At 34.5% G+C, this 25,662-nt stretch overlaps 1 protein-coding gene across 3 annotated transcripts in view; it reads right to left on the reverse strand.

Moving 5' to 3' along the window:
* Window positions 1-762: 762 nt before the first annotated feature.
* Window positions 763-25,662, reverse strand: part of Not1 (CCR4-NOT transcription complex subunit 1) — a 79,365-nt gene continuing 54,465 nt past the window's right edge. For 2 of the 3 annotated variants that reach the window (XM_071590395.1, XM_071590393.1), the window contains exons 32-42: window positions 23,441-23,546; window positions 23,221-23,352; window positions 21,451-21,690; window positions 17,787-17,933; window positions 14,527-14,661; window positions 13,960-14,163; window positions 10,313-10,468; window positions 8,923-9,172; window positions 1,944-2,076; window positions 1,714-1,848; window positions 763-1,506 (exon numbers count right to left, since the gene is read on the reverse strand). In XM_071590395.1, coding sequence (XP_071446496.1) covers window positions 1,425-1,506; window positions 1,714-1,848; window positions 1,944-2,076; window positions 8,923-9,172; window positions 10,313-10,468; window positions 13,960-14,163; window positions 14,527-14,661; window positions 17,787-17,933; window positions 21,451-21,690; window positions 23,221-23,352; window positions 23,441-23,546 — 1,720 coding nt within the window. In that variant the 3' untranslated portion in view covers window positions 763-1,424. Of the gene's footprint in view, window positions 1,586-1,713; window positions 1,849-1,943; window positions 2,077-8,922; window positions 9,173-10,312; window positions 10,469-13,959; window positions 14,164-14,526; window positions 14,662-17,786; window positions 17,934-21,450; window positions 21,691-23,220; window positions 23,353-23,440; window positions 23,547-25,662 lie in introns of all 3 variants that reach the window. The other variant, XM_071590396.1, reaches the window with a different exon arrangement.

Below are 25,662 nucleotides of genomic sequence, written 5' to 3' on the forward strand. Positions count from 1 at the left end.
CACCTTGAAATGCATGTTTTAATAACTGGTCCATGCCTTCACAATTATCAGAAATATGAAGGAGCTCTAACCAGAATTCATGTTTATAGCTTAGCCTTGACTTAGCAAGCCTTGTTAATGGATTCATGTTTTTTGTATTTATTTTAGGACAATAAAGGTTATTTATTTAGAGGACAATAAACAATGGGTTCCATGTAATCAGCAGTGAAAATTGATTGTTAGACAAAAAGGATTGCGTTTGATTGATTTTCAAAATTGTTAATTATAAATTTTAAGGGTCAAATAATTGTTTGACAATAACAAATAGAATGTATTTCATTCTGGCATGGAGAGAAAATTTTTGAAATCAGATGAAGTCAGAGGGTGGTAAATTGAATGTTGCACAGCATAGAGAATCTTTTCTTTTTCTCCAAAGGTAATTGTAAATCAAGAAGAGAAATGTCACATTTAAATCTCCATTTGTAATGAAACAATTAAGGGAAAAGTTAAATACACAACATGAATAGTACTATAAGTTTCTGACAAAGACAGACAAGATGGAGAGTATCAAGTAAAAAGAATTTCAATGACCCATAGGTAGGATATAAATAACAAGTATGCATGCCTTGACAGATCCAATCCACAACAAATCCTCTTTGGTTCACTGCTACTGAAGGTATATATATTGCAAAGTGCCATTATGCCTATACGGAATCTCAATTATTTCAACAAAAGCTTAATAACGGGATTATATTTATCAGAAAATATAAATAAAACATCCAATAATTGCTGGGAAGTTTTACTAAGGACAAACAAGCCTTCTACAAACAAATAAAATAAGAGAATGACTGCATGAAATCCATACACTCTCGAGTTATATTACATGAATAATTCCAACATCACAAGAGAACTTCAAAAAATAGGTAGTCCATCTTGAGACAAATATTTGTCTTGATCACATTTGGTTTATAAACTGAAAGCACTTGTTTCTTCAGATGAAAAATCTCATTTGTACACAAAGTTTAATTTGCATCTTTTACACCTAGTTTACAACTTTACAAAGCACTCTGACCATCCTGCATAAACAATGCCATTGCATCATATTAACATTTCACTCTATACTGAAATCATTTCACTACATTTCCACAGTATTCCTTCTTCCTTAAACATATCAGAACAAAATTATTTGGTTTCCAAAACCAGATCCCTTATTCACATACCATTTTAAGTAAGTGTTTAACAATATAAAATTAAGTTTTACAAATGCAGAAAACAAAGACCTCCAGTAACTTTCTGGACTAGACATACTTTTCACTATGTACAATTGCAGATTCCCTTATCTTCGCACCCACTACATTACAATTATTATTCACAGGTGGTGTGGTTTGATGGACAGCTGCTTTGTTCATGAAGTTGCTGCACTGACTACACTCAATGGCTTATCATCATTCTGGGAGCAGGTCACTCTCCTGCACTGGCTGAACTTGCTTTTGCACCATACAGGAACGTGCCACCGACTCAAATAACCTGCAATTGAAATAGTAACTGATACTAAAAATTTGCTGATGACTAAGTTATTCGTATGCAAAGGATGCCTTTTTCCAACCTGGAAAGCAAAATGAGACTTTGTTGGTTCTACTTCATGAGTCAATGATGACAACAATAACTAAATTTTCCAATAGTTTAATCTGATTCTATGGACAAAATAATAGGAATTAAAGTATTTATACTCACTTTTCAATTTCAGGGGCACAGTGAACGAATTCATGGGTCCAGAATTTGTACGTTGGATTCTTTATAAGCTCAATAAAAGTAATTAAAAGGCCCCATGGGTGTGGTCTGTTCACAATCAACCTCTCAAGTAGCACCCTGAAATGAATAATTTGCATCAATAAAATGATCATGAAAACATACATAATAATTATATTCGTAACATAAAGTTATATTAGATAATATATAATTACCTTGTAATTTGTTCTTGTATTGCTTCAGTATTAGCTTCGGCAAAAAGATAAAGGAGGGAGCAACTGAAGTAATGTGTGTGGCTATTAGGATACCTCAGCTGGTTAGCAATAGCATTCAAAAAGAGATACCTCCCTGCAAGAAAAATGTCACTTTTAGAAGTCATAATAACATGTAGGCAAAATGCTATCAAAAAAACACTCATTTCTCAACGCAAAATTCAGAATTATAATCTTAACAGAAATACCGTATGTCAATACAATTTTGTTAAAAAAACTTAGGATCTTGAGCTTAGTTTAACAGCTAATACATAAATCATTCAATAAGTCCATTGGAAAAATAGAAAAATAAATGATATCCATTATTAAAATAGAAAGAAAGACTCGTACTTTTCCACAGATTTTATTATACGGTACAACGCGTTTCACCGACTTGCGGCATCATCAGGTACAAATGCCGCAAGTCGGTGAAACGCGTTGTACCGTATAATAAAATCTGTGGAAAAGTACGAGTCTTTCTTTCTATTTTAATAATGGATATCAATTACTTCCACGAAGTGAAGCCTGAAACAATAGAATAAAAATAAATGATCTTGGGTTCTTTATTTTTCAACATAATCTCCTTTTATTTCAATATGAATTTATCGAACTTTTAAAGCCATCCAAAAAGGAAGATTTTGGAGGGTCCTCAAAATAGACATTGTGTTGGCAATGACCTCCTCGTTCAATGTGAATCATTAGCTGCAAAGCCATTTTTTCAAGTTTGGTAATACTGGCAGATGCTGTAATAATTTGACCTCTAATTCCATAATTTTTGCCATCGAAAGAGCACAGGTGTGCACCTGTCCACTGTCTTGATTGGAAGAGAATTTTTATCTTTGCCAAATCAGGACATTTTCTCTTGATTTCTTTACTCAATTGCTGCAATAACAATGCACTACACTTTCAATTTATCGTTTGTCCCTTTTGCAATTTATCAATGTAGATGAGCCCATGTGTGTCCCAAAATACTGTGACCATCACCTTGTGGGCCAAATTCACAATTTTCCCTGTCTTCAGAGATGAATCACCTTTAGAAACCCATTGTTTTGATTTGTTCCTTTGCCTCAGGATCAAGGCAGTGTATCCATATCCACAATAATGTAACAAATATTATAAATGAAATAATATTTATATATATTAAATAATATAATATATACTACCTTGATCAAAAATTTCCCGGAATTTATTCAGAAAATTAAAAATACAAGTTTATTCATCTAAATCTATATTGTCCCCTTCAAAGTAATCCCCATCGACTGCAACACACTTATGCCAGCGCTTGATCCAATCCTCGAAACATTTTTTATATTCGGTTTTCGGAATGTCCATCAGTGCTTCCTGCGATTTTTCCATTACTTCCTCTCGGCTGCTAAAACGCGTTCCCCGTAATGGTTTTTTAACTCGATTGAACAGAAAGAAGTCACAGGGAGCCAAATCAGGTGAATTCGGTGGCTGTTGGATGGTATTTGTTGCATTTTTCGTCAAAAAATTACGAATAATGATAGCACTGTGTGACGGTGCGTTATCATGGTGCAAAATCCACGAGTTTTCTGCCCACATTTCTGGTCTCTTTCGGCGAATTGCTTCACGCAAACGTCTCATAACGCCCAAATAATACTCTTTGTTTACTGTCTGGCCTTCTGGCAAAAATTCATGATGCACTACACCGTTGTAATCCATGAAAACCGTCAGCATTGCCTTCTTTTTTGACTGAAAACTACGTGGTTTTTTTGGTCTCGGCTCATTTGGTGAACGCCATTCACTTGCCTGATGTCTGGATTGCGTGTCGTACTCATAAACCCACGTCTCGTCTCCAGTAATGATCCTTTTGATGAATGTGGGATCGGATTCAGCCTCGCAAATCATGTCTTTTGCGACGTCAACACGGTCTCTTTTTTGCATGAAATTGAGGTATTTTTGCTGCTACACGACGGAAACCCAAATCATTAACCACAATGTCTTGGGCGGATCCATAGGCAATGTTCAAGTCCTCCGCTATTTCTCTGATGGTTAATTTGCGGTTATTGACCAACATTTCTTTTACTTTATCAATTTTTTCACCGACTTTCGATGTCGATGGTCTGCCACTGCGTTCATCATCTTCGATTGACTCACGACCACTTCTGAACCGCTCGTGCCACTGGTAAACGACCGTTTTTTTTAGAGAATCGTTGCCGAAACACTTTTCCAACATTTCCAACGTCCGTGCGCCACTAAATCTGTTTTTTACGCAAAATTTAATACAAGTTCGTTGTTGCAAATTTAAATCCATTTCTGAAATTGTAAAAAATCGCCAACACACACAGAGATAGATGTACTCTTGGCTACGTAACTTTTGCAAATGTCAAGTTATGACACTAAGATTTAAAGGGAATATCAACAACAGATGTACCAATTTAACAAAAAAAACAGAACTCAAATCGGAACGATGGGAGCGCCACACGGTGGTTATTCCGGGAACTTTTTGATCAAGGTAGTATATTAAAATACAGAATGTGTGCTGCATGAACAAAATACATGGATTGTTTATGCAGTTGAAGAAACTAGGAAGGACTTGATTGGGGACTCATATACATTACTCTGGTAACTAAAAGAGGAATACAGCCATCCATATGAAAGGTATATTCACCAAGGTCATACTTGAGGGGCAAAAAAATAAGCGGGGAAAAATAAAATCATGTAAAAATAACTTGAAGAAAATTTAATAACAGGAATAATAATGAAAAACATTCCCTCGCTAAGGTTTGTGATATGCAGTACCCCATGAGTCTCAAGCATAAACACAGGACTCATGGGGAAGTTTGGACAACCCTTATGCGGTGAAAGGGCTCGTGCGTTTTGATGACCCTGGTGGTCGTGCTGGCAGGACCAAGATGATAGGTAGTGTGTGGATCATCTGTTCCTCATTGAGGCATCTGTAAAGGCACCTGACCCCAGTGGGATGTCCAGTTTAGTAATGGTGTCAAATTAAAATACAACTGAGGAAGGCAAAAGGAAACTATCTCAAGTAAATATCCCAAGCTAGGGTATAGATCAGTGCCTGGGACCTGGCAACCATGGGAATGGGCCCACAGGGCCATGTGTCATGCCAGGCAGCAGGAGAGGCTTCCATGGTTGTCATCTTGCAAAATTAACAACACCATCATATTAGAGGATCAAATCAGCTGGCTTAGGGACTTGTAATGTTAGGATTATGTTAAGGAGAGGAAATATAGATATTTTAGGCCTATGTGAAATGAGATGGAAAGATAATGGAATGATTACAGAAGTGCTAGTTACTGAGTAATGTATAGTGGGCGGGAAGAGAGCCAAAGACGAGTAACAGTCATACTGAACGAAAATGTAGGAAGAAACATAGAAACACAGAGCAAGTGACTCATAGAATATTATTAGTATAATAAGCTGAACCAACAAACTTGCTTTGTTTAAGTATACATGTCACTGAGCAATCATAGGGAGGAATAAGTTGACAGGATATACAATCAATAAAGGGAAATAATTGTGCATGGAAAAGCATTCCATAGTTATGGAATGGGATGAATGTGATGGTGGGTGAAGGCAGAGATGATATTGAGGTCCTGGACTACAGCTTAAGTACAAGGGATAATAAACTGATGCAGGAATTACACAAAATAATGAAGCATGGTGGAATATGCAGGGCCAGGGTATGGAAAGTTTACAAAGGAAAGGTACCATCAATGCGCTATTTAGGGACATGAGACCACTGTTAGTAATAAGACAAATTCTGCACAAACAATGAAAGATGATAAGTCAGAAAAATTATTAATATAGACAGGAGAGATTCGACAGCAATGAAAAGAATAAATAATGGATCTATGTGGTAAAGACAGGCAAGCAAGCTTAGTCACAGAATGAAAATATAGTATGACACTTAAAAGAATAGCTTAGGCCCATTCAAACTTGATTGGAAGATAGAAAAATTATGAAGGGAATTGAAATCAAATAAGGTTTTGGGTGTAGATAACATTCCTCCAGAACAACTTACAGGTTTAGGAAAACGTGGAGGGATAAGTTTTCAATGACTAATTCAGAGCATTTGAGTGAGAAATCGGGCCTGAGGATTTGGTCAGATCAGTGTTAGTTCCCATCCTGAATTAGGAAACGGCAGCTATGAGGACTATAGAACATTTAGTTTGATGACACATGCACTAATAACGATTCCTTGGATCATCAACACAAGGATGGAAAGGCAAGGGCAAATGATGGAATGGGGATGATTCATTTGGGTTCAGGAAGGGGAGAGGCACAATTGATGCCAGAGCAATACTGAAATTACTAAGAGAGAGGAACATAAACTACAATCAAGATGCATGTGTTATGTAGATTTCGACATGTCATTCGATAGAGTTAATTGGGTGGAATTAATAAATGTATTACAGGTAAAAAGAGACTGGAGGAATAGGTGACTTATGCACAACCTTCACATGTCTCAGGCTGCTCAGGTGCAAGTAGCAGATGGAGTTAGATACACATAGATTCAGGAGTGGAGTAAAATGGAACGTCTATTATCACCAGTGCTTGTGAGCATGTGCATGGTATGCATGAAGAAAATGGCACAATAGGCAAGAGAAGAAATGGAAATAGGAATGAAAGTTGGCAGAGAATTAATAAAATCAATTAGGTTTCCAGATTCTCAAGATTTAAATTCAGCCATAAAGTTCCAGCTGATTATTAAATCAGTGAGTCAGGTATGGGTCAAAATATACGCAAACAAAATAAAGGTTATGCAACTTTCAAGAGAAGAAGGCTAAGTTTAATATTAAAATGGGAGGTCATAAACTAGAGCAGGTGGAACAATTTATCAACCTCAAAGTCTTTTAGACCAATATGGTCAAATCAGTATGAAATTAAGAAGTGGAATTGCATTGGGCAAAATATCTCTTACAGACATGCAATTAATGACAGGTGAATTGATAATGGATGTTAACAAATAGCTCATCAAAACTTTGATATAGAGCATGGTTTTGTAGGGCACTGAAACACGATTGTTCGAGCAAGACAATTAACACAGATTTGAGGCTTTTGAAACGTGGCTGTGGACAAGGATTGAAAAGGTGAGAAGGACAGTAGGAAAATGGCGAATAAACACAGAAAGGATAGGTATGGTAAGGGAAGAGAGGGGATAGCACAGAGAAATCCAAAGAAGGTGGGGAACATGGTGGAAATTATTTTGATTGGATGTTGAAGACTAATGAAGGGGAGAATACATGAAGATGAGGTTAATATAGGAAATTACTTTGAAAAATAGATACAGTAAAAGATTAACAGAAAAAACCAACACAAAAATGTTCCTTTAATATATAAAATCTTTTTAAATCTGTAGGAGCAGAAGATTATCACTAATGTTAACTCTCATAGTATGGAGATCTATGTCAAAAGATAGGCAATATTTTCCCTGAAGAACAATTCAGGGGAGCATGCTATAATAAGACAACCCAAAATCCCCTATCAACCCAACCCAGGCTAAGTGGACAAACTAAGCTACAGTGATGTATAAGCATATGCATTGTATAAGTTATAATGTAATGAATGCAGAGTTATCTATGCAGGCCAAACGGGTAGCTCATTAAGATTGCAAGAAGAGGGACATATGAGAAGTTTTCATAAATATAACTTGATGAATTCTCACTTAGCCAAACATTTATGGGACTAAAATTACAGGATTTCACCCAGAGTTACTACATCTGAAGGATAATGGAAGGAGAATGGACAAATGAGAGGAGTATAAGATAAGAAGAAATTTAAAAGGGGACAGTTGTTCAAGGACATATTGCTTGAATAACTCTCCCCAATTCTCAAGACCTTCCTTTCCTTCAAGAAAAAACAAACCCAACCCACTGCTGGGTACCTCCCCCTCCCCACCTCCTCCTCCATCCCAAACTAACTTGACTGCAAACCCACCCTCCCTCATCCCTTTCCCTCCACTAAGGGTATATATACCTACACTTATTCATATTAAATTGTATCTGAGGATAAAAGAAAAGCATTGAAACTAGACATAAATTAATGAAATTTTGTGGACAATACATCTGGTTCCTTATATCATGATTTTTTGATAGGGGTCTTAAAATTATTTAGCCACCTCTTCTTACAATTGTAGCAGCAGAGTGCTTCTATATGAGCAGCAACTAGAGCCCTGGGCCCAGCTTCCTTTGAAATGACTGTCTCCACTCGTTTAATATTTTAAACAATCTTCTAACAGTGCTATAGAGAAGAGTATTCTCTCTATAAGCCTCCTGTAACAACACATAGACCTCAGCTGACAATGTGAAAACAAACTTTTAATGGAATGTTATAAGTTTTCCATATCATTGCCTCAGGTGATGTGAGCATGTTTCAACAGAAGCTGTCAATGACACAATACTATAGTATAATCAATGAAGCTTATACATTACACTTTAAGCTATTGTATAACAATATATTACACAAATAACAAATTATTATCACTCCTTTCGTAATCTATTGCTACCCTCTTTTCAAAGTTCAATATACTCTAATTCTGTCGCTCACTTGTTAGTAATGAAATGCTTGAAACTTGAAGTCATTTTAGCACATCTGGCCTATGCCATTAATGATTTAAATATAAATTTCAAAGTCTCAAATTGCTAGATTTTAGCCAGAAACATAATTTTCTCAGGAACTTCATCATATGTATTTGAAAATGGACATATATAGAATATGAGAGCCACAAATTCAACGTGGTGACAAATTTCAGGTCTCTTCAAACTGCTATTCACTTTCTATTCAATGTAATAGATTAGGATGCATAATATTCATCCAATTTCATTGTTATACATCATTTCTTGGTTATATGAAGTTGTACGCTTATGTTCATTTCATCTGTTACGCAAAAATACAAAGGAACAATGCCATGAGAATGAAAATAAAAAATTAGCAGCAAGGTTGTTTTAAAACTTACCCTCCGTGTCAAGGTCAACTGCCAAATTTTGGAAAATGTCCATATGTGAGGAATGCGCAATTGTTGACATATTTGGCGTCAGTCCTTTGCTGCGGATGTACGTGATGGCTTGCGTCCCCACATAAAGTACCAATGCATTCATCAACTGAATGTTGTACCTCAATCCGGCATCATTGGAAACTTGCAGGTTACTTCGCAGCTCCGAGAGGAAAGTTACTGGCGCTCTTGCTTTCAGGTACGAGTCAAGGTCCTATTGGGATAAAAAAAATTAGGTGAAGAAAAATGGGTGAGAAATCTATTTTGGATTTAACTTGCTTCTCCTAATTCAAAACCAAGACACAAAAAAGCATACAAGGTAACTTTTCGTAAGGATATGCAACTAGCTAATACTCATCATAGACTAACTAAGATACTCAAATGCATTCATCTGGCTTGGAGGAAAACACAATATTCAGTATCAGTGAAAGGCCCAAATATAATTACATATAAAGGGCTAAATTATAATAACCTTAAAATTACAGTGAAATCCTAAGATGATAAATATCATCTATAAGGACATCTCAGCACAAGTAATAGCTAATTGTCCAATTATTTATGAATAAAAAAAATCAGTTTCAATTAGGCCTACATTATGCAGTCACAGTAATTGTTCAAAGAAAATTTTTTAACACAAACTGTAAAAACCAGTTGTGACTTACGATTAAAAATATGAAAATTGAATTTGCAAATATAAGAATTCCTATGGCTTAAATATATTTTCACTTCCTGTCATTACATTTGAAAATGAGAACTAATAGCCATGGATTAAATGCCTAATTATTAAGACTTAAGAATTTATTTTGTACTGTACATCAAAATGTTTAGAATTTAAATAAACAAAATAAGATAATATGCAATCAATTGTTACACAATTATAAACATGGATTTGGGCAATTATATAACTATAGTAATAAAATTATAGAAAATGGGAACAAATCAACATGCTCCCTTCTCACATAAACCAACTCTGAAAACATACAAATAAAAGAAGTCCACTAATGTAATTAAACTACTTCAACTTTTTTGACATAATGAAGTTAATTGCTTGGCTAAAAAACATCACCATGTTAAACCTCCCACACTATTGTTGTTGTTACTTATATACTTATTGTTGATAAATAAAAAATAAATATGAGGAAGCAACTTAAAGCAATTTATAACTGATTGATTAAAATCAGTGTCATTATTAATGAACATACTCCTGAGCACAATTTTACCATACTCACCAAGTTAATCTTAATAGCTAAGAGTTCATTTTTAAATATCAATCACTCTCACTTGTGGATGTTAACAACATACATACCAGAAGCTATTGTCAGAAATAAGAGAACTGAATAGAACTAAGCCTCACCTTCTTAAATGTAATTGGCTGTATCATTGAGGCATAATTGGTCAGCACTCTAGGCGCATGAGCAATTTCTGGAAGCATATCTACTTTCAAGTTCGGGGTGAAGGGATCAGGAAGTCTCATATTTCTAGGAAACGCTGAGAGTATTAGGTTCCTCATCTGAAAAATAAATGGAATATTTCAGAGAGTAAACAATAGTATCAAAACAATATAAACTTAATTATTTTCATTCAAATCGTAAACTCTGCTTTTGCATATTTTTTATGAGAGCTCAAGGCCATTAAATAATAACATCTTGTAGAAAATCATTAATTTTCACTTCAAAAATTCCAAAAAAATTACATGGCAATTGGTCAACATTTAATGTAAAAAAAATTGTAAGTATTCTTGAGGCTAGGTCCTAGAAATTAAGATCACAGAACATACGTATGCATATACTCTAGCAACTGCAATGGCACACAATCCCATGGGGTTAGGGCTTTTTTAATAAATAATTAAGTAATGAACTCAATATGACTCGCAAGATGTCACTTCTCAAAAGCTAACTAGGAAAACTTTAAAATATATTCCTTTCCTGTTCAATCCAGGAATTTATGGAATATGATAATTTAAAATGCCACTAGATACCCATTGTTGGTGATTGCATTTACCTATTTACTGCGGGTTTCACACTTTCTAATTTTACATGTCCTATGTTATACATGTATTATTCTCCAAGTAAATACACAATGACACCAACACACATTACATTACTATTACATCCAAGGTCAAAGTAGAGAATTTGGAAATTTCACTTCAAAATTCTTCTCACATCAAACATTGTTTGGCATTGAAACATTTTTTTCACTCCAAAACACTTCATACATTCCCCACTTTAGCAAAATTAATTTAAAAATTGAGTATCCCAGCAAATTGGCTTATTCCAGTGTTGGGACATATCAATATACAATATATGTGTATGTACATTTTCAAAACAAATTTAACCAGGAGGATTCCATAAGAATCTTCCTAGTTGAGGTACAAACAAAATGGTCTTAATTGAAGAGCCTAGCTTTGATGACCTATGAATGTCAGTCAGACAATGAAATAAGTGCCAAAGTAATACTAGCCAAAAATCCTCAGTAAAAATATTTCAATGGCTTCTCAGACTAACCCAGGAAGTAGCAACTTTATTCACAGTCATTATTCACATTTCAAAATTGCTACTGTGACCAGATTCGATTCATGTGAGTTACACAGGAGGAAAATTAAAATTTTGCCATTATGTCAAAGATGACAATTAGGGATTGTGAATTCTGGTTATAAGCTTCTAGATCCCTGGGATCTGCAAACACACACTGTTATTTGAGATCAAGTTCTTGGAGTGAAATATATTCTGGCTGCATATATTAGGTTAGTAAGACAATTGCAATCAATGACATAATTTGTACTATTCAGGAAACAGCAGCTACAAATGAAAAGTATTTAAAATTGGCAAACGCATTGTAACAACAGTAAACAATTAAAAATTATTTTAAAGTAAAATAAATTCCACCAGATCCTATTGCAAGAAGAAATATTTTTCCCAAGGAAATTAATTAATTTATACAACCTCATAATAGTATTGATTTGGTAATATTAAACAAGCAAAAATTCACAATTTATAATTAAGCACTCAAGTGTTCTTTAATCATTAACTATAAAATAATGGAATTGATTCAAAATGAAAATTACTATTTTGCCAAGTAGCCTACCCTAGGTTAATATCATCATTACAATAAAACCAAAGAACTTCAACATAGGAAATCCTATCATAACTAAAATGAAAGCAAAGAAATTCAACAAAGGAAACAAAAATATTCTACAACCAAATATATCAGTCTGCTATCCAAAAGGATAAACAACAAGAGCAACCATAGAGCATCCAACTCATACAAACAACAATCTAAGCTTCAAAATATCTTCACAAATGTACTTAAACTTGCAAAATTCCATTAAAGAAATTTTCCTCATGAATATGCATCAATGCAGAAAAATACCATATCATAAACACACTTTTCAAAAGCATGCCCATGATATTTTTAAAAATTGTTTATTCCCACATCCTGAACACATAGTTTTAATTCCATATTCCAGTCACCAACTGAGCAATTTTTAGCAAGTTAATCCTGGGATTCAAACCCAGATCCCTCAATATCCAGCCAAGTGCTTTAGCCAGTTTAACTACTGAGGTGCCACAGTCTGCGAGGTTTAAGCCAACTTCAAACACAGAGGTATTTTATCTTTGACAAATTCCATAATACTGTCGGAGATGCCGTGACAGTAACTTTTAACAGAGTCATCTGCTAAGTGTGCATTACAATGCAACAATTTCAAGAGTGTAAAATTTTGGAATGTAAGAGGACAACTTGGTAGCTTAACTGGCTAGAGCACTTGGCCCGACATTGAGGGATCCGGGATTGAATCCTGGTCAAGGCTAATGATTTCTACACTCTGAAAATGCTGCATTGAAAAGGAATAAAAAATAAAAATTGAGCAAAACACATAAGGTGAAAAAATATTATTCATTAAGAGGAAGAAATACTGTTTGGAGAAGTTGAAGAGAGGGTATCTAGTGGAACCCAAGCTTTATAATTCTGCTAGCTGTATTTCAAGAAGCATGGATAACATTTTAAGAGTTCTGAAGTTAGAAGTAGGGAATGTAAAGGATGAGAACTAGGCTCACAGCAGATAAAATCAGCAAGAGTTACTGCAATATGCTGCAACACAGGTAGAATTCTAGAAAGTGAGGTTATAATCTGTGAGGTAATTTACAATGAAAGAATCTATTGACAATAAAATTACTGTAAAAACTTTAAAATCTTTTATACTGCAATAAAAAAGCAATGGAGTGCATCTCCTTACTAGATTTCACCAAGCTTAATATAAACTTGATGATATAATGATTCTAGCAAACAAGAAAACATAATCCATGGTTAAACCACAAGCCACAGTAATCAACCTGAAGGTCAGTTTGGTGGGTGATGGTAGAATACACCCAGTACCTAAGTGCCACGGCGTGTGAAATTCTCTCATCAGGGTAGGGTGTCAGTTTCTTTCCCCGAGTCGGTTATGGTTTCCCAGGAAGATTGACTACCCGAAAAATCACATAGCTGGGGTGAAGCTGAGGGTGGCCATTTCCCAGTTGCCTGGGAATTGAGCCTGGGCTCTCAGGTCAGTAGTCAAACACTCTACCCCTGGACTACCACGACACATTATTCTATTCTACAGGAAAAATTTCTCATGCAAACAAAGCAGTGCAAATATTTTTTCTTTCACAAAATAATATTTTCTGGTGAAAAGTCTTCATTCTAATTCCAAACGCTACCATCATAATTAATGTTTATCACCAGGTTGTTTTGAAGGTTTTCCATTTTTATCCAGCTCTCAATATTCAAGGATTAATGACCCTAATTTCACAAATTTCTATCAAATACGTACCGGGCCCTAAGTTCAGTAGTCCAACACACTACCCTGGACTACCTACAAGTCATGGTTATACATACATCAATAGTTTTTCAGTATTCTTATTGTTTGATATTCGAAGATCTAGTAAATAATAAATAATAAAACTTGTGCATAATTTATAACAAACGAAATCATGCCAAGAAATAAAATTAAAGCATACATACCTGGATACAATTAGGGGGTATGACATCACAGAAACCGTAGTGATAGTCACACAGGAACTCAGGAAAGTCATGCAAAAGCACCAGAAGAACCCGAAGGGTGCCTTTATACAGCAGTGTGACAGGCTTGGCCAGTTCAGCATTGCGTAAAAATGGAGCAAGAAACTTGAAGAGATCTATTAAGAGCTGTGCGTACATGCCCCAACCCTATCAGAGAAAAACACCAAAGGTTAGGTGGTAAAATAGATGAGTAAGGAAATGGCAAAAAACATCAAACAGGTTTCAACCATTGACTAGAATGTTGGGAAAGTTTCTTTCACTTTTAAACTTGGATGATCTCAGTAGGCTCTTCTTAAATTCACTCCCTCTCTCTATTTCTCAAATTTAAATGAACGTCAAGTTCATACATTAAATCTTTCCAATAAAAATTGAATTAATCATCAACAATGAATTAATTCATCTTGTCATTCAAGAAATGAACATCTCAAGGGTTTAATATCCACTTGCTTTGAAAAGGTGAGAAGTTGCCAATGATTACAATTGATCATCATTTAAAAAAAAAATTACTACCTTTTGTTGTGGAGTGATGGCCAACATCCGCCCAATGTACACACGATGAGACACCAATTCTAGCCATGCATAAGCAAAACCAGGCGCCTTCGAAGGACAAAGAATATGCAAGGTATGACAAAATGCTGTCAGCACCTGAAATTAAATATGAAAGGAAACAGTGAAAGACTTATTTTGTACTCATGATAGGCCAGTTTGGTTCTTTGGATCCAGCAGCACTTGAAGGAATAAAAATCAGAATTGAAACAAATAACACTGGTTCCAGAACCAAGTGATTTAATAGAATAGGTGGTTTACACATGCTAAAACCATACATAAGGTGGTAATATTCATGGCACAGTATTAAAGATCCCATAGAATGATTCTAGATTTTTATACTTCACTGCTCTTTTAACAAACCTATGTTGCATCACAGTCTGTTGTGTGGAATGTAGTCCACAACTGTTCATATTAGTTAAAAGCTGTGAAAATTAAAGATCCATTAAAAAGTTATATGATGATGAGGAACAATAATACATCTCATGCTTAAGTTGTACTGGTAGCTAGTAATTACTGGTTTCTTACGTGAATTGCTACAGAAAAGCCATTAGGAATATTCTTTTAAATGCTTAATGGTGTGCACTCTGTGGGTTTTGAACTGTCCTTTAATTCAAGTATAAAATTTGTTATGGATCTCAAAAAATATAAAAATCACTAATTATCTACTCCATTGCCTTCAAAAACATGGAAAAATTAATTATGTTTTCATAAATGCTATTAGCACCAGACCCATGCTTTTCATCATACTTTTCAATGCACATAACAATCCTTATTTGATTACAATTATTAAAATGGTAGCACAGCCATTATACACTAGTGAATTCAACTCAACTGATACTATAAAGCAAAGGTTTCTCTGGGAGATGACCCTATGATATAATAAGTCGCATATGGAAATAATTTCAGTCAATACCGGTTCTTTGCATTGTTTTGTGGATAAAATTGATTACATATTTTAAAAATTTGTTCTCAAATGAACATGAGAAAGTAACAACAAATGCAAAATAGGCAATGACCTTTATCCCTTAACAAGTTATGCATTCTATTGTAAGGCTTCATTGTTTATAAAATACCATATAACACATACAAGAAACAAAACCGAAAACCAAAGTAAAGAACCACTCGCATCTGAATAAAAAAAAAGTGGAAACAACCCCTAATACACTTTTGAGAAGACAATCATTAAATATCAGCCATCATATCAATCCATATGCCTAACCCAAATTATGTATACTACCTTGATCAAAAATTTCCCGGAATTTATTCAGAAAATTAAAAATACAAGTTTATTCATCTAAATCTATATTGTCCCCTTCAAAGTAATCCCCATCGACTGCAACACACTTATGCCAGCGCTTGATCCAATCCTCGAAACATTTTTTATATTCGGTTTTCGGAATGTCCATCAGTGCTTCCTGCGATTTTTCCATTACTTCCTCTCGGCTGCTAAAACGCGTTCCCCGTAATGGTTTTTTAACTCGATTGAACAGAAAGAAGTCACAGGGAGCCAAATCAGGTGAATTCGGTGGCTGTTGGATGGTATTTGTTGCATTTTTCGTCAAAAAATTACGAATAATGATAGCACTGTGTGACGGTGCGTTATCATGGTGCAAAATCCACGAGTTTTCTGCCCACATTTCTGGTCTCTTTCGGCGAATTGCTTCACGCAAACGTCTCATAACGCCCAAATAATACTCTTTGTTTACTGTCTGGCCTTCTGGCAAAAATTCATGATGCACTACACCGTTGTAATCCATGAAAACCGTCAGCATTGCCTTCTTTTTTGACTGAAAACTACGTGGTTTTTTTGGTCTCGGCTCATTTGGTGAACGCCATTCACTTGCCTGATGTCTGGATTGCGTGTCGTACTCATAAACCCACGTCTCGTCTCCAGTAATGATCCTTTTGATGAATGTGGGATCGGATTCAGCCTCGCAAATCATGTCTTTTGCGACGTCAACACGGTCTCTTTTTTGCATGAAATTGAGGTATTTTTGCTGCTACACGACGGAAACCCAAATCATTAACCACAATGTCTTGGGCGGATCCATAGGCAATGTTCAAGTCCTCCGCTATTTCTCTGATGGTTAATTTGCGGTTATTGACCAACATTTCTTTTACTTTATCAATTTTTTCACCGACTTTCGATGTCGATGGTCTGCCACTGCGTTCATCATCTTCGATTGACTCACGACCACTTCTGAACCGCTCGTGCCACTGGTAAACGACCGTTTTTTTTAGAGAATCGTTGCCGAAACACTTTTCCAACATTTCCAACGTCCGTGCGCCACTAAATCCGTTTTTTACGCAAAATTTAATACAAGTTCGTTGTTGCAAATTTAAATCCATTTCTGCAATTGTAAAAAATCGCCAACACACACAGAGATAGATGTACTCTTGGCTACGTAACTTTTGCAAATGTCAAGTTATGACACTAAGATTTAAAGGGAATATCAACAACAGATGTACCAATTTAACAAAAAAAACAGAACTCAAATCGGAACGATGGGAGCGCCACACGGTGGTTATTCCGGGAACTTTTTGATCAAGGTAGTATACTGTTTTGTTGAATGGGCTAATTTATTTGAGTATGTAAATGGCTACAGCACAGTGTAAAACGAACACATCAAGCAATTGTCTTGGCTGAGTACCCCAAAGGTGACCTCCTATCAGTATAAGAGAATTTGACATTTTCTCACAGTCATGCATATTCCAATGACCTCACTAGTCTCTTTGATAGTTATGCAAGGAATAATCTATATTCAAATGCCATAACCCTCACAGAACTAACCATATGTGTACCATCATGCATTCACAAAGTAGGGTGCAACAGGATATTGATACATGAAGGAGAATTTTTATAAGGTGGTATAAAAACATTTCATATTAAACATATTTTAATGTATATGAGCATGTGTGCGTGTTTTGTGCTTGCACACACACACTATGATCGTGATGAAAATACTAAATGTTAACTGTGGTGTATGTGAATGTGGTACGTTGTGCATTGACTTCATTTTGTCCACATGATACCTCGTTTACAGCTATAAAGAAATATAGTGGATGCAGGGACGGTCATTATGCTGTAAATCATCACAGGGGGAGGAGAATCTTGCAAAATTTTTTATTTTGCAAAATTATTTATAATAGCATAAAACACAGGCCTTGGAACATTACAGCACAAATGAAATGATTAATTTAATACGAATTATTAATATTACCTGGAAGTTTATTGCTTCCAAAATGGGTTCAGGGGCATTGAGTTCCAAGAAGAGCATAATAAAAATTCTATGATAAGGCAACTGCTGGAAATCTGCAATGTGCACTTCATGATCTTGGAGTAATACTCCTGCAACAATACCTAAAACCTGGAATAACAACAGAGCAAAATGTTAGGTATAGATAAAATAATCAAGGTGTCAACAACTAGCAAGAGGCAAGGACAATTTAATATGCCATTTATCAATTATTACAAAAATGTTTTCCGAGGTTATTCAGTAATTCATGATTTTATCTAAGACATTTAAATGATAAATATATTAACCAGATATTCTAATATTACAAATTAAGTATGACGTTAAACGTATTTTTTGTGAATCATGGACAGAAAAACTATTTACAAGATTGAAGAAATCGGTCCAGACAGATAAAAATAGTGCCAGTAAAATGAAATAACTACATTTGTTTCACTTGTCATATGCAGTTAATTCATCCCAACAATATCTGAACAAGTTGAAAATCTCATAGCTCATGACAAGGCAATACACATACATTATTGATGTTTATGAACTAACTCAGTCAGTTGGCTTATTTTTAGTTTTTACTACTGACAATATAAAAAGAACTTAGTTAGAAAGACATATAATGCTGTTTTTTGATTTGCCAATCAGATTATCTAATAAAGCCCTTGCTTGTAGGAGTAGGAGTTTTAGGGGAGGCTACCGACAGCTAAGGTCAATTGGACCATTAGGGATAGACGGAAAGGATAAATTGAGTGTCTTACACAACCTCTACTTAAACTACTTCAATTAATATTTCCTTAGGCCATAAAGGGTTTTTACACCACTGTTTCAGCAAAAAAGGAGGAGAAAATTCAGACTGGTGAGGTGATTTATGGGGAAAGTTAATCCCTCACCAGTGATGAGAGACAAAGTCAAAATATCAGGATGTTCATATTTACACGGGGTGGTATTTTCCGAATAGGTTGACCATTAAGTGATATGCATATTAGTTTCAATATATAAGTATACAAGTTATACTTTCATGGATAAAATAACTCGATAGTATTATGAAGCAAAAAGGAGCCAGTTTAAATGCATAAAAATCCTTCAAATATAATATATTGACTGCTCTGTATGTCTGTCTGCAATCATCTGTGATGGAAAAGTGGTGACATATACTGAACAGCCAGCAACCTGAGTAGTAAGGTCAAATTACAGCATAACACATTAATGCTAGGTCAATATGAATCCATGTCAGTTGGGACTTGCAATAAAATAAGGAGGCTGCATGGAGAACATTAATAGCATAGCACATTGATGAAGCAGAACAACTGCTACCAAGCATGTGAGAGATTTATGATAACTCATAGAATTGTGAAAACACACAATTTTGAGTGACAATCAACATCATGATTTTTTTATTACACCTTAGAAAATACGGAGAAACTGTAAGATTCATCAGTTACTGCAATTATGACAGTTCCTTAATGTTGTAGGGGCATTCAGGCTTTAACACATGCAATACAAAATGCTCCATACACAGCAAAACTCCAAAGTCACCTGAGCATAAAATCTTAAATCCAGTTACTTTAATTACAACAAAAACTACCTAAAGAAGGGAAAGATGTAAAGGCATCAGGTAATTTTTTCAATGCATTAGGTACTGCTAATTTCATTCAAGGAGTAACCTTGAAGTATAGAGCAGAACACTTTTATAGAGCAGAACAAGATAGACTTATTTACTATTAACAGTAGACAACCAGTAAAGATAATTTTTGATGGTCCCATGAACTGAGCACTGCTTTAAATATTTCATATAATTTTAAACCCCAACTGACATGACAAAAAATATCCTTAATACAAATATCATACCAATCATTTCTTAACTACATGCACTTTCTACTCCCTTTCATTGCATCCGATATGCACAATTGCTGAATTGCAATAAGATTTATATAATGATATGTCTAATCTTTACCTCACAATAATTCACTTATGCACCTCTCTCCCCTGTTATCACAGTCTTTAATATTCTACTGCCACTCAATATGACTTGCACATACCTATATGTTTTGACTTTCAATGCAAAAATGTCAAAGTGTGAAATTCATTCACTTTGACCAGGATTCAACCCTGAATCTCTCAATGTCTAGCCGAATGCTTCAGCCAGTTTAGGTTTGAAGGAATACCTTTTTCCTTTAAAGGCCTTAAAATTTCAGAGGGTAAGAGGATGCCACCATAGTTTAACAGGTTAAAGCACTAGGCCAAACATCGAGGGATCCTGTTTCAAATCCCAGTCAGGGTGAATGATTTTTAGATTTTGGAATTGTTACATTAAAATGAGCATTAAGAAAAGACTCAGTAAGAAGTTCCTCTAGTGGCAGCTCCTACAGTTTCAGTGAAATTGTCTATCCTTCCCTACCATTACTTGAACTTCCTAGTTTATTCTTCCTAACATTCATTTCAGTTTTTCCTCACCCTCATCTAAAAAAAACCCCAACAATATCTTGCCTCATAAACCAAGTTTCAGATGCCTAAATGACTAAGCTCCGCATTAAATTTTTAACATTTTTTTCTTTTTGTCTTTACAAAAGGTACCCGTCAACTACCTCCTCTTTGTAAAAACTTTTTCAAATAAAACTCTTCTTTTAACACAATTTATACTTTGCCCATGTCGTCTAAAACCATTTCAAGTTAAGTGTATGGCAGAAAAAATAAGAATTTAAAAAATTTTGAAGTTTACACCCCTTTAAACCACAACCATCTACACTGAGTCACCACTGAGATCATCTGCTTTACAAGAAATCAATGGCATTAAAGGCCATGTGAGATGGCCTTTAAAGGAATCCAGACAAATTCTGCTTTAATTCATTGCAAAAGAACAATGAAAAGACACAATCAGATCTTGATGAATAAATTATGGTAAAACAGACCTTCCACACCAAAAAAAGAAAAGCATCACCTTGAAATTTGATCACACCAACTTTCCTTCCTTTAATGGAAATGAAGATGATATCTTTCACTCTAGCATTTATTTAGTTTGTTTTATATTCAGACACTGAGCACTTACCAATTAAGATACAAATCAGGCAAAAAGTGTTATTATTTTCCATGTGTTTCAAAATTCAAAGACTGATTGCCACATGCTGATTTGATTCATCTTGGATGAGAAGGCAAATGCCAAGTTTTATCAAAACATGTTTCACATTAAACTCACCCAGGATCTAGGGATATGGTGTTCCAACTTGTTCAGTAAAAACACCACTCAAATATCTATGACCAAATTAACATCAATCTCAAATTGCTTATTTCAACTCTTCTTATGTTACATGCCCTCAATAAATAAGATCAAAATAGGAATTAATAAACGAATTTTCCTTTTGAAATGCATTTTGCAAGAAAATAGAACTACAAAACACTTTACACATTGAACCCCTGCTCTCTCAACAATAAGTCACATTAATGCATTCTCCTATGGTTTTAGGCTCCAAAATATAGCACCAAAGCTTCTGTAAAGTTGCCATTTTAATTCAATTACTGTTGTATTACTAAAAAATACCTAGAATATTTTTTATTAACCCTTACAATTCTTATGAACAAAAATAAAATTCAGATTCTCTAATAAATTAAAAACTACTAAAAAAATGGGCATATTGAAGCTTACCTTATTTAAAAGATTAATTTTGGTGGCAGTGTTGTTTGAGTCACCAGAGTGCTTAACAAGTAAAGCAATGAGCCGTACAAATGCATCCAAAGTATGGAAGCACTTTGCTCGAACAAGCGTAGTGGCAGCAGTATTTTGTTCAGCTATAGCACGGTAGCACAGATCAACACACATCTGAGTACTTAATCGGAAGAAGCGGGTGATAAGATCATCAGTTTTTAGTATCCCATGGCAATTCATCTGCAAATAAAAATGCACAGTTCTGAAGAAAAAACTCAGTTCATCCATTCTACATACATACAAATCTATAATTTTATGAAGATATTAAAAAAAATAAAACAATGCCATAATTTTACACATGAGGTGTAACAATTCATGTAGTGCCTTTCAATATACCTCATATGATCATGTGATCACATAAAAAATGATTGTAAGTACAAATGAGGCAGTAATGATTTTTTAACTACAGGTATTAATAGAACATTAGATTGAACAAAAATTCATCTAGTGCTCTTAAGAATATTATGATTGATGCTGGGCAAATGCTTGATAAAATGTTATATGAATAGTATACGATAAAAATAAGCTTTATACATATAAGTATGGAACATTTTGAAGGCCATCAGCAAAATATTTTCTGATTAGTTATTTTCTGGATCTTAAGGGCTGAAAATGATTTTTCACCAGCAAAAACTTGCTCACAAATATTTTTCAAATTACCTGAATATTTCTTGACAGTGCTAATTTTCTGGACTAAAATGTTGGAACATTATACACTAATTATGCCAGTCCAGTATAATGGGTATGGCTTTACAAAGGCATACATATACTATATAAAAATTTTCTGTGAAAAACAAATCCATTACATGATAATTTCATTTTTTTACAGCAAAGCATGATATCGAAACATTTTCCCAGCAGTTTTACCAAATCTAAAGGAATGAACAACTTAACCAAAATAATCTTACACAACACATTACTCAACTTCTTTGACAAACAATTGGGTCTTAGTTTATATAAAATTACTTCTTATTAGATCAACTTTCCTGTGCTGGGCTATTGTCACCACTGCTCCATGCACAATCAAAATTGTAAGTTCTTAAACTATAACACTTCAAGATTAGGGGAAATTAATTCGATGGGTTCAGGCTCTACTTTGTGAAAATTCATGACCATTGAAAGTTTTGCAAAAAAATACAGAGTTCAATTATTCAGAGATAATTGGACATTATTTTTTAACCATGAGATTCCTCTATTTTGAAGTCTTTTAAAAATATCTGAACCACAGCTGGGCTAATTTCATATTGCATTGCACAAAACCTTTTGAAAAGCAAGGCTTCTATTGGAAAATTTAAATACTAAACAACCACAATTATTTTGTGCACTAGGTAAACCTCCATAACATAAATCATCATACAGGTTAACCTCACCCACTCCATGCACCATGAGATAATTGACTTATTAAATCAGAATTTAACAAGAAAATTCTGAACTTTCAATTCAAAAAGCTATTTTTTCAATAACACTAATTATCTTACTTAGAGATTAGAATTGAGAATCATGTGTAAATTAAACTTTGAAACTAATGAAAATATAAATAGGCTGAGAGTGTCATGTTTTTACAAGTCCAGGTATTAGCACACATGGCAAGAGACATAACAAAAATGATGAATGTTGACAAGAATGTATTATATTATGCACAAACCTACAAGGAATAAAACAGTGAATGTGAATAATAACACAGTACTAGATGCAAACATAATGCTTTACCTGATGTACAAACATGCTGAAAGCTTTACCAGGATCTTTGCTCGTGGAGGGAGCATGATATATTTCCACCCATTCTCGTAGAAGGAATTCTGTCTTTTCAAGTAACCCAGGTGGATCATCAAATTCCCTTGCCTGGAAAAATGTGCAAAAAAATAATAGTAGAGAAGGGAAAGTTTTCTAATAATATAGCATAGGTTTCTTGATCACTCACACAACTCACTTGTAAGATTCCTGAATGTATGTGAGAAGTGGGTCCTCCAGGTGCACGATCACCCAGGGAACCTGGGTCATGAGTAGCACGAAGCATTTCTATCAGGGATGGAAGGCTAAAAGAAACATATTGACAGAAGTGAAAACATAGAATGAAAAAAGTGATACATGAATTACCGTAATTTTCATTAAAATTATGTGGAAATAGTCACCATAAAATCACTGAAATGTACAGTAAAACATCTAATTATGAGAACTCAGAACCATATGAAATTTATTGGAACGGATCTTTTCCAAATCATTATTACTTTATCGCAACATCACATAAAATTAAGCTATTGCATGTATTTTCAATGAAATTTTAGTCATACAAAAGTACTAAGTATAACTGAAGAAATTCCACGTATAATAAATTACAGTAAACTCTTGATTGCCTATATGTGGTTTAACCATGATACTCTCTTCTCAGTACTTCAAAATTTTAATACAATTACAAAGAAAAGTAAAAGCTTTGAAATTTCTACGTACTTTTTGAAATAATACAAGTTTTAAATACATGGGCTTCCTTATAAGTTTTTAATTTCACAAAATCAAATTTTCCATAGTATTTAATGTTTAAATTTAAAATTTTTTACAATCTGTACTTTCCCTTTTTCATTTCCCTCACATTCATTTGACCTGAGAATTTCATATCCTCTTTCAAAGTGGGCAAATACATAGTTTTTCTGTGCAAAAAATAAGTCATACTATCTACACAGCATTACTTTAATCAGCATCATATGCAAAATATCCACATTAGCAATCCTTTTTAAAATTGTTCCTTTGCCAGTAATTTGTATGTTTTTTCCTAACTGTCTATGCGATTGGTTCAGCTTTCTGAGAAATGCACATTCTGCTATTCACTTAGTGTGAATTTCTATTCTTTGTTCTAATAAATCTATAAAAGAATAAAACCTGTGCTACATACCCACTTATGCTTGGATTCCCAAAATACTTTCCCATTACAATTTGAATGCATGTCAAGGAATACTCATGTATCAACCTATTTATTATTGTAAATAACTATATCACTATTATTTTATGTCAATACTTAGTTTAAGAAGAGGACAAGCATTCATAATTAATGGCCATGATACTATTCACTTATTGGTAAATTTAATTGTAATGGACAAATATATTTTTTAAAGTGATATCACAAAACATCCTGAGCACATACCTATAAAGTCAACCAATTTTACAATATTGTTACTATATGCTTATCCTGAGGCTACTTGATATCCAATGATAAATACGAGGGTAGGCTGAAAACTAATGCACACATGCTTGTAGACCACAAACCAAATGACCATCAGAAGCATTCCTGCTGACATGTGGAAGTAACATTCCCCTTAACATGCATGCACAGTTTTCAGGGTGTTTCATTCAGCGGAAGTATAGAGACGTGTTCTAGTGCTATGCCAAAGAGGGTTAAACAGCATGCTGTAATCTAATTTTCAACTGCTGAAAAAGTGACTCCTACTGAGATTCATTGTTGTTTTACGTCTGTTTATGATGACCATGATGTTGATACATCTGCTGTAAATCAGTGGGTAGTAAAATTTCGTGGTTGCGAGCCTGGAAAAGCCATAATTGTTAAAGAAACACACAGCGGACGTCTGACCACTGCCACAGACCATATTGGAATATCCAAGGAAGAAGTTTGTCCTGTTAAAGGCCGTCTGGCACCAATAATCTTGCAACATGACATCACACGTCCACACACCTCGCGCGCAACTGAAGAGGCTCTGCGAAACCTGAAATTTGAACTGACTCCACACCCTCCTTATTCCCCCATTCTTGCCCTTTGCGAATTTTGTTTTTTCCTCACCTCAAGAGACACGTCAAGGGTAATAATTTGATCTAGCTATTTGTTTTTGTTTCAGGTCTACAAACATGTGTGCATTACTTTTCAGCATACCCTTGTATGTTTGGGTAAAAAGCAGGTTACATAAACTTTTTTGTAACCAACCATCACGTCAACATTTTCAGTAATACCAACTCATTGTAATTATTGAAATGATGCAAAAACGTGGAATGAAATCAACTGATATACATATTAATGCTAACAGAGACAAAAATATTTCCACCAAGTGGAACAATGCTGTATTGATACAATAAACAAAACCGCCTATGAAATGTGAACATCAACAAATATCAATTATTAAATACAAACTTAAGACATCCATTTATGTT

Source organism: Hetaerina americana, unplaced genomic scaffold, assembly GCF_022747635.1.
Source record: "Hetaerina americana unplaced genomic scaffold, ioHetAmer1.1.p SCAF_4, whole genome shotgun sequence".
NCBI lineage: Eukaryota > Metazoa > Arthropoda > Insecta > Odonata > Calopterygidae > Hetaerina > Hetaerina americana.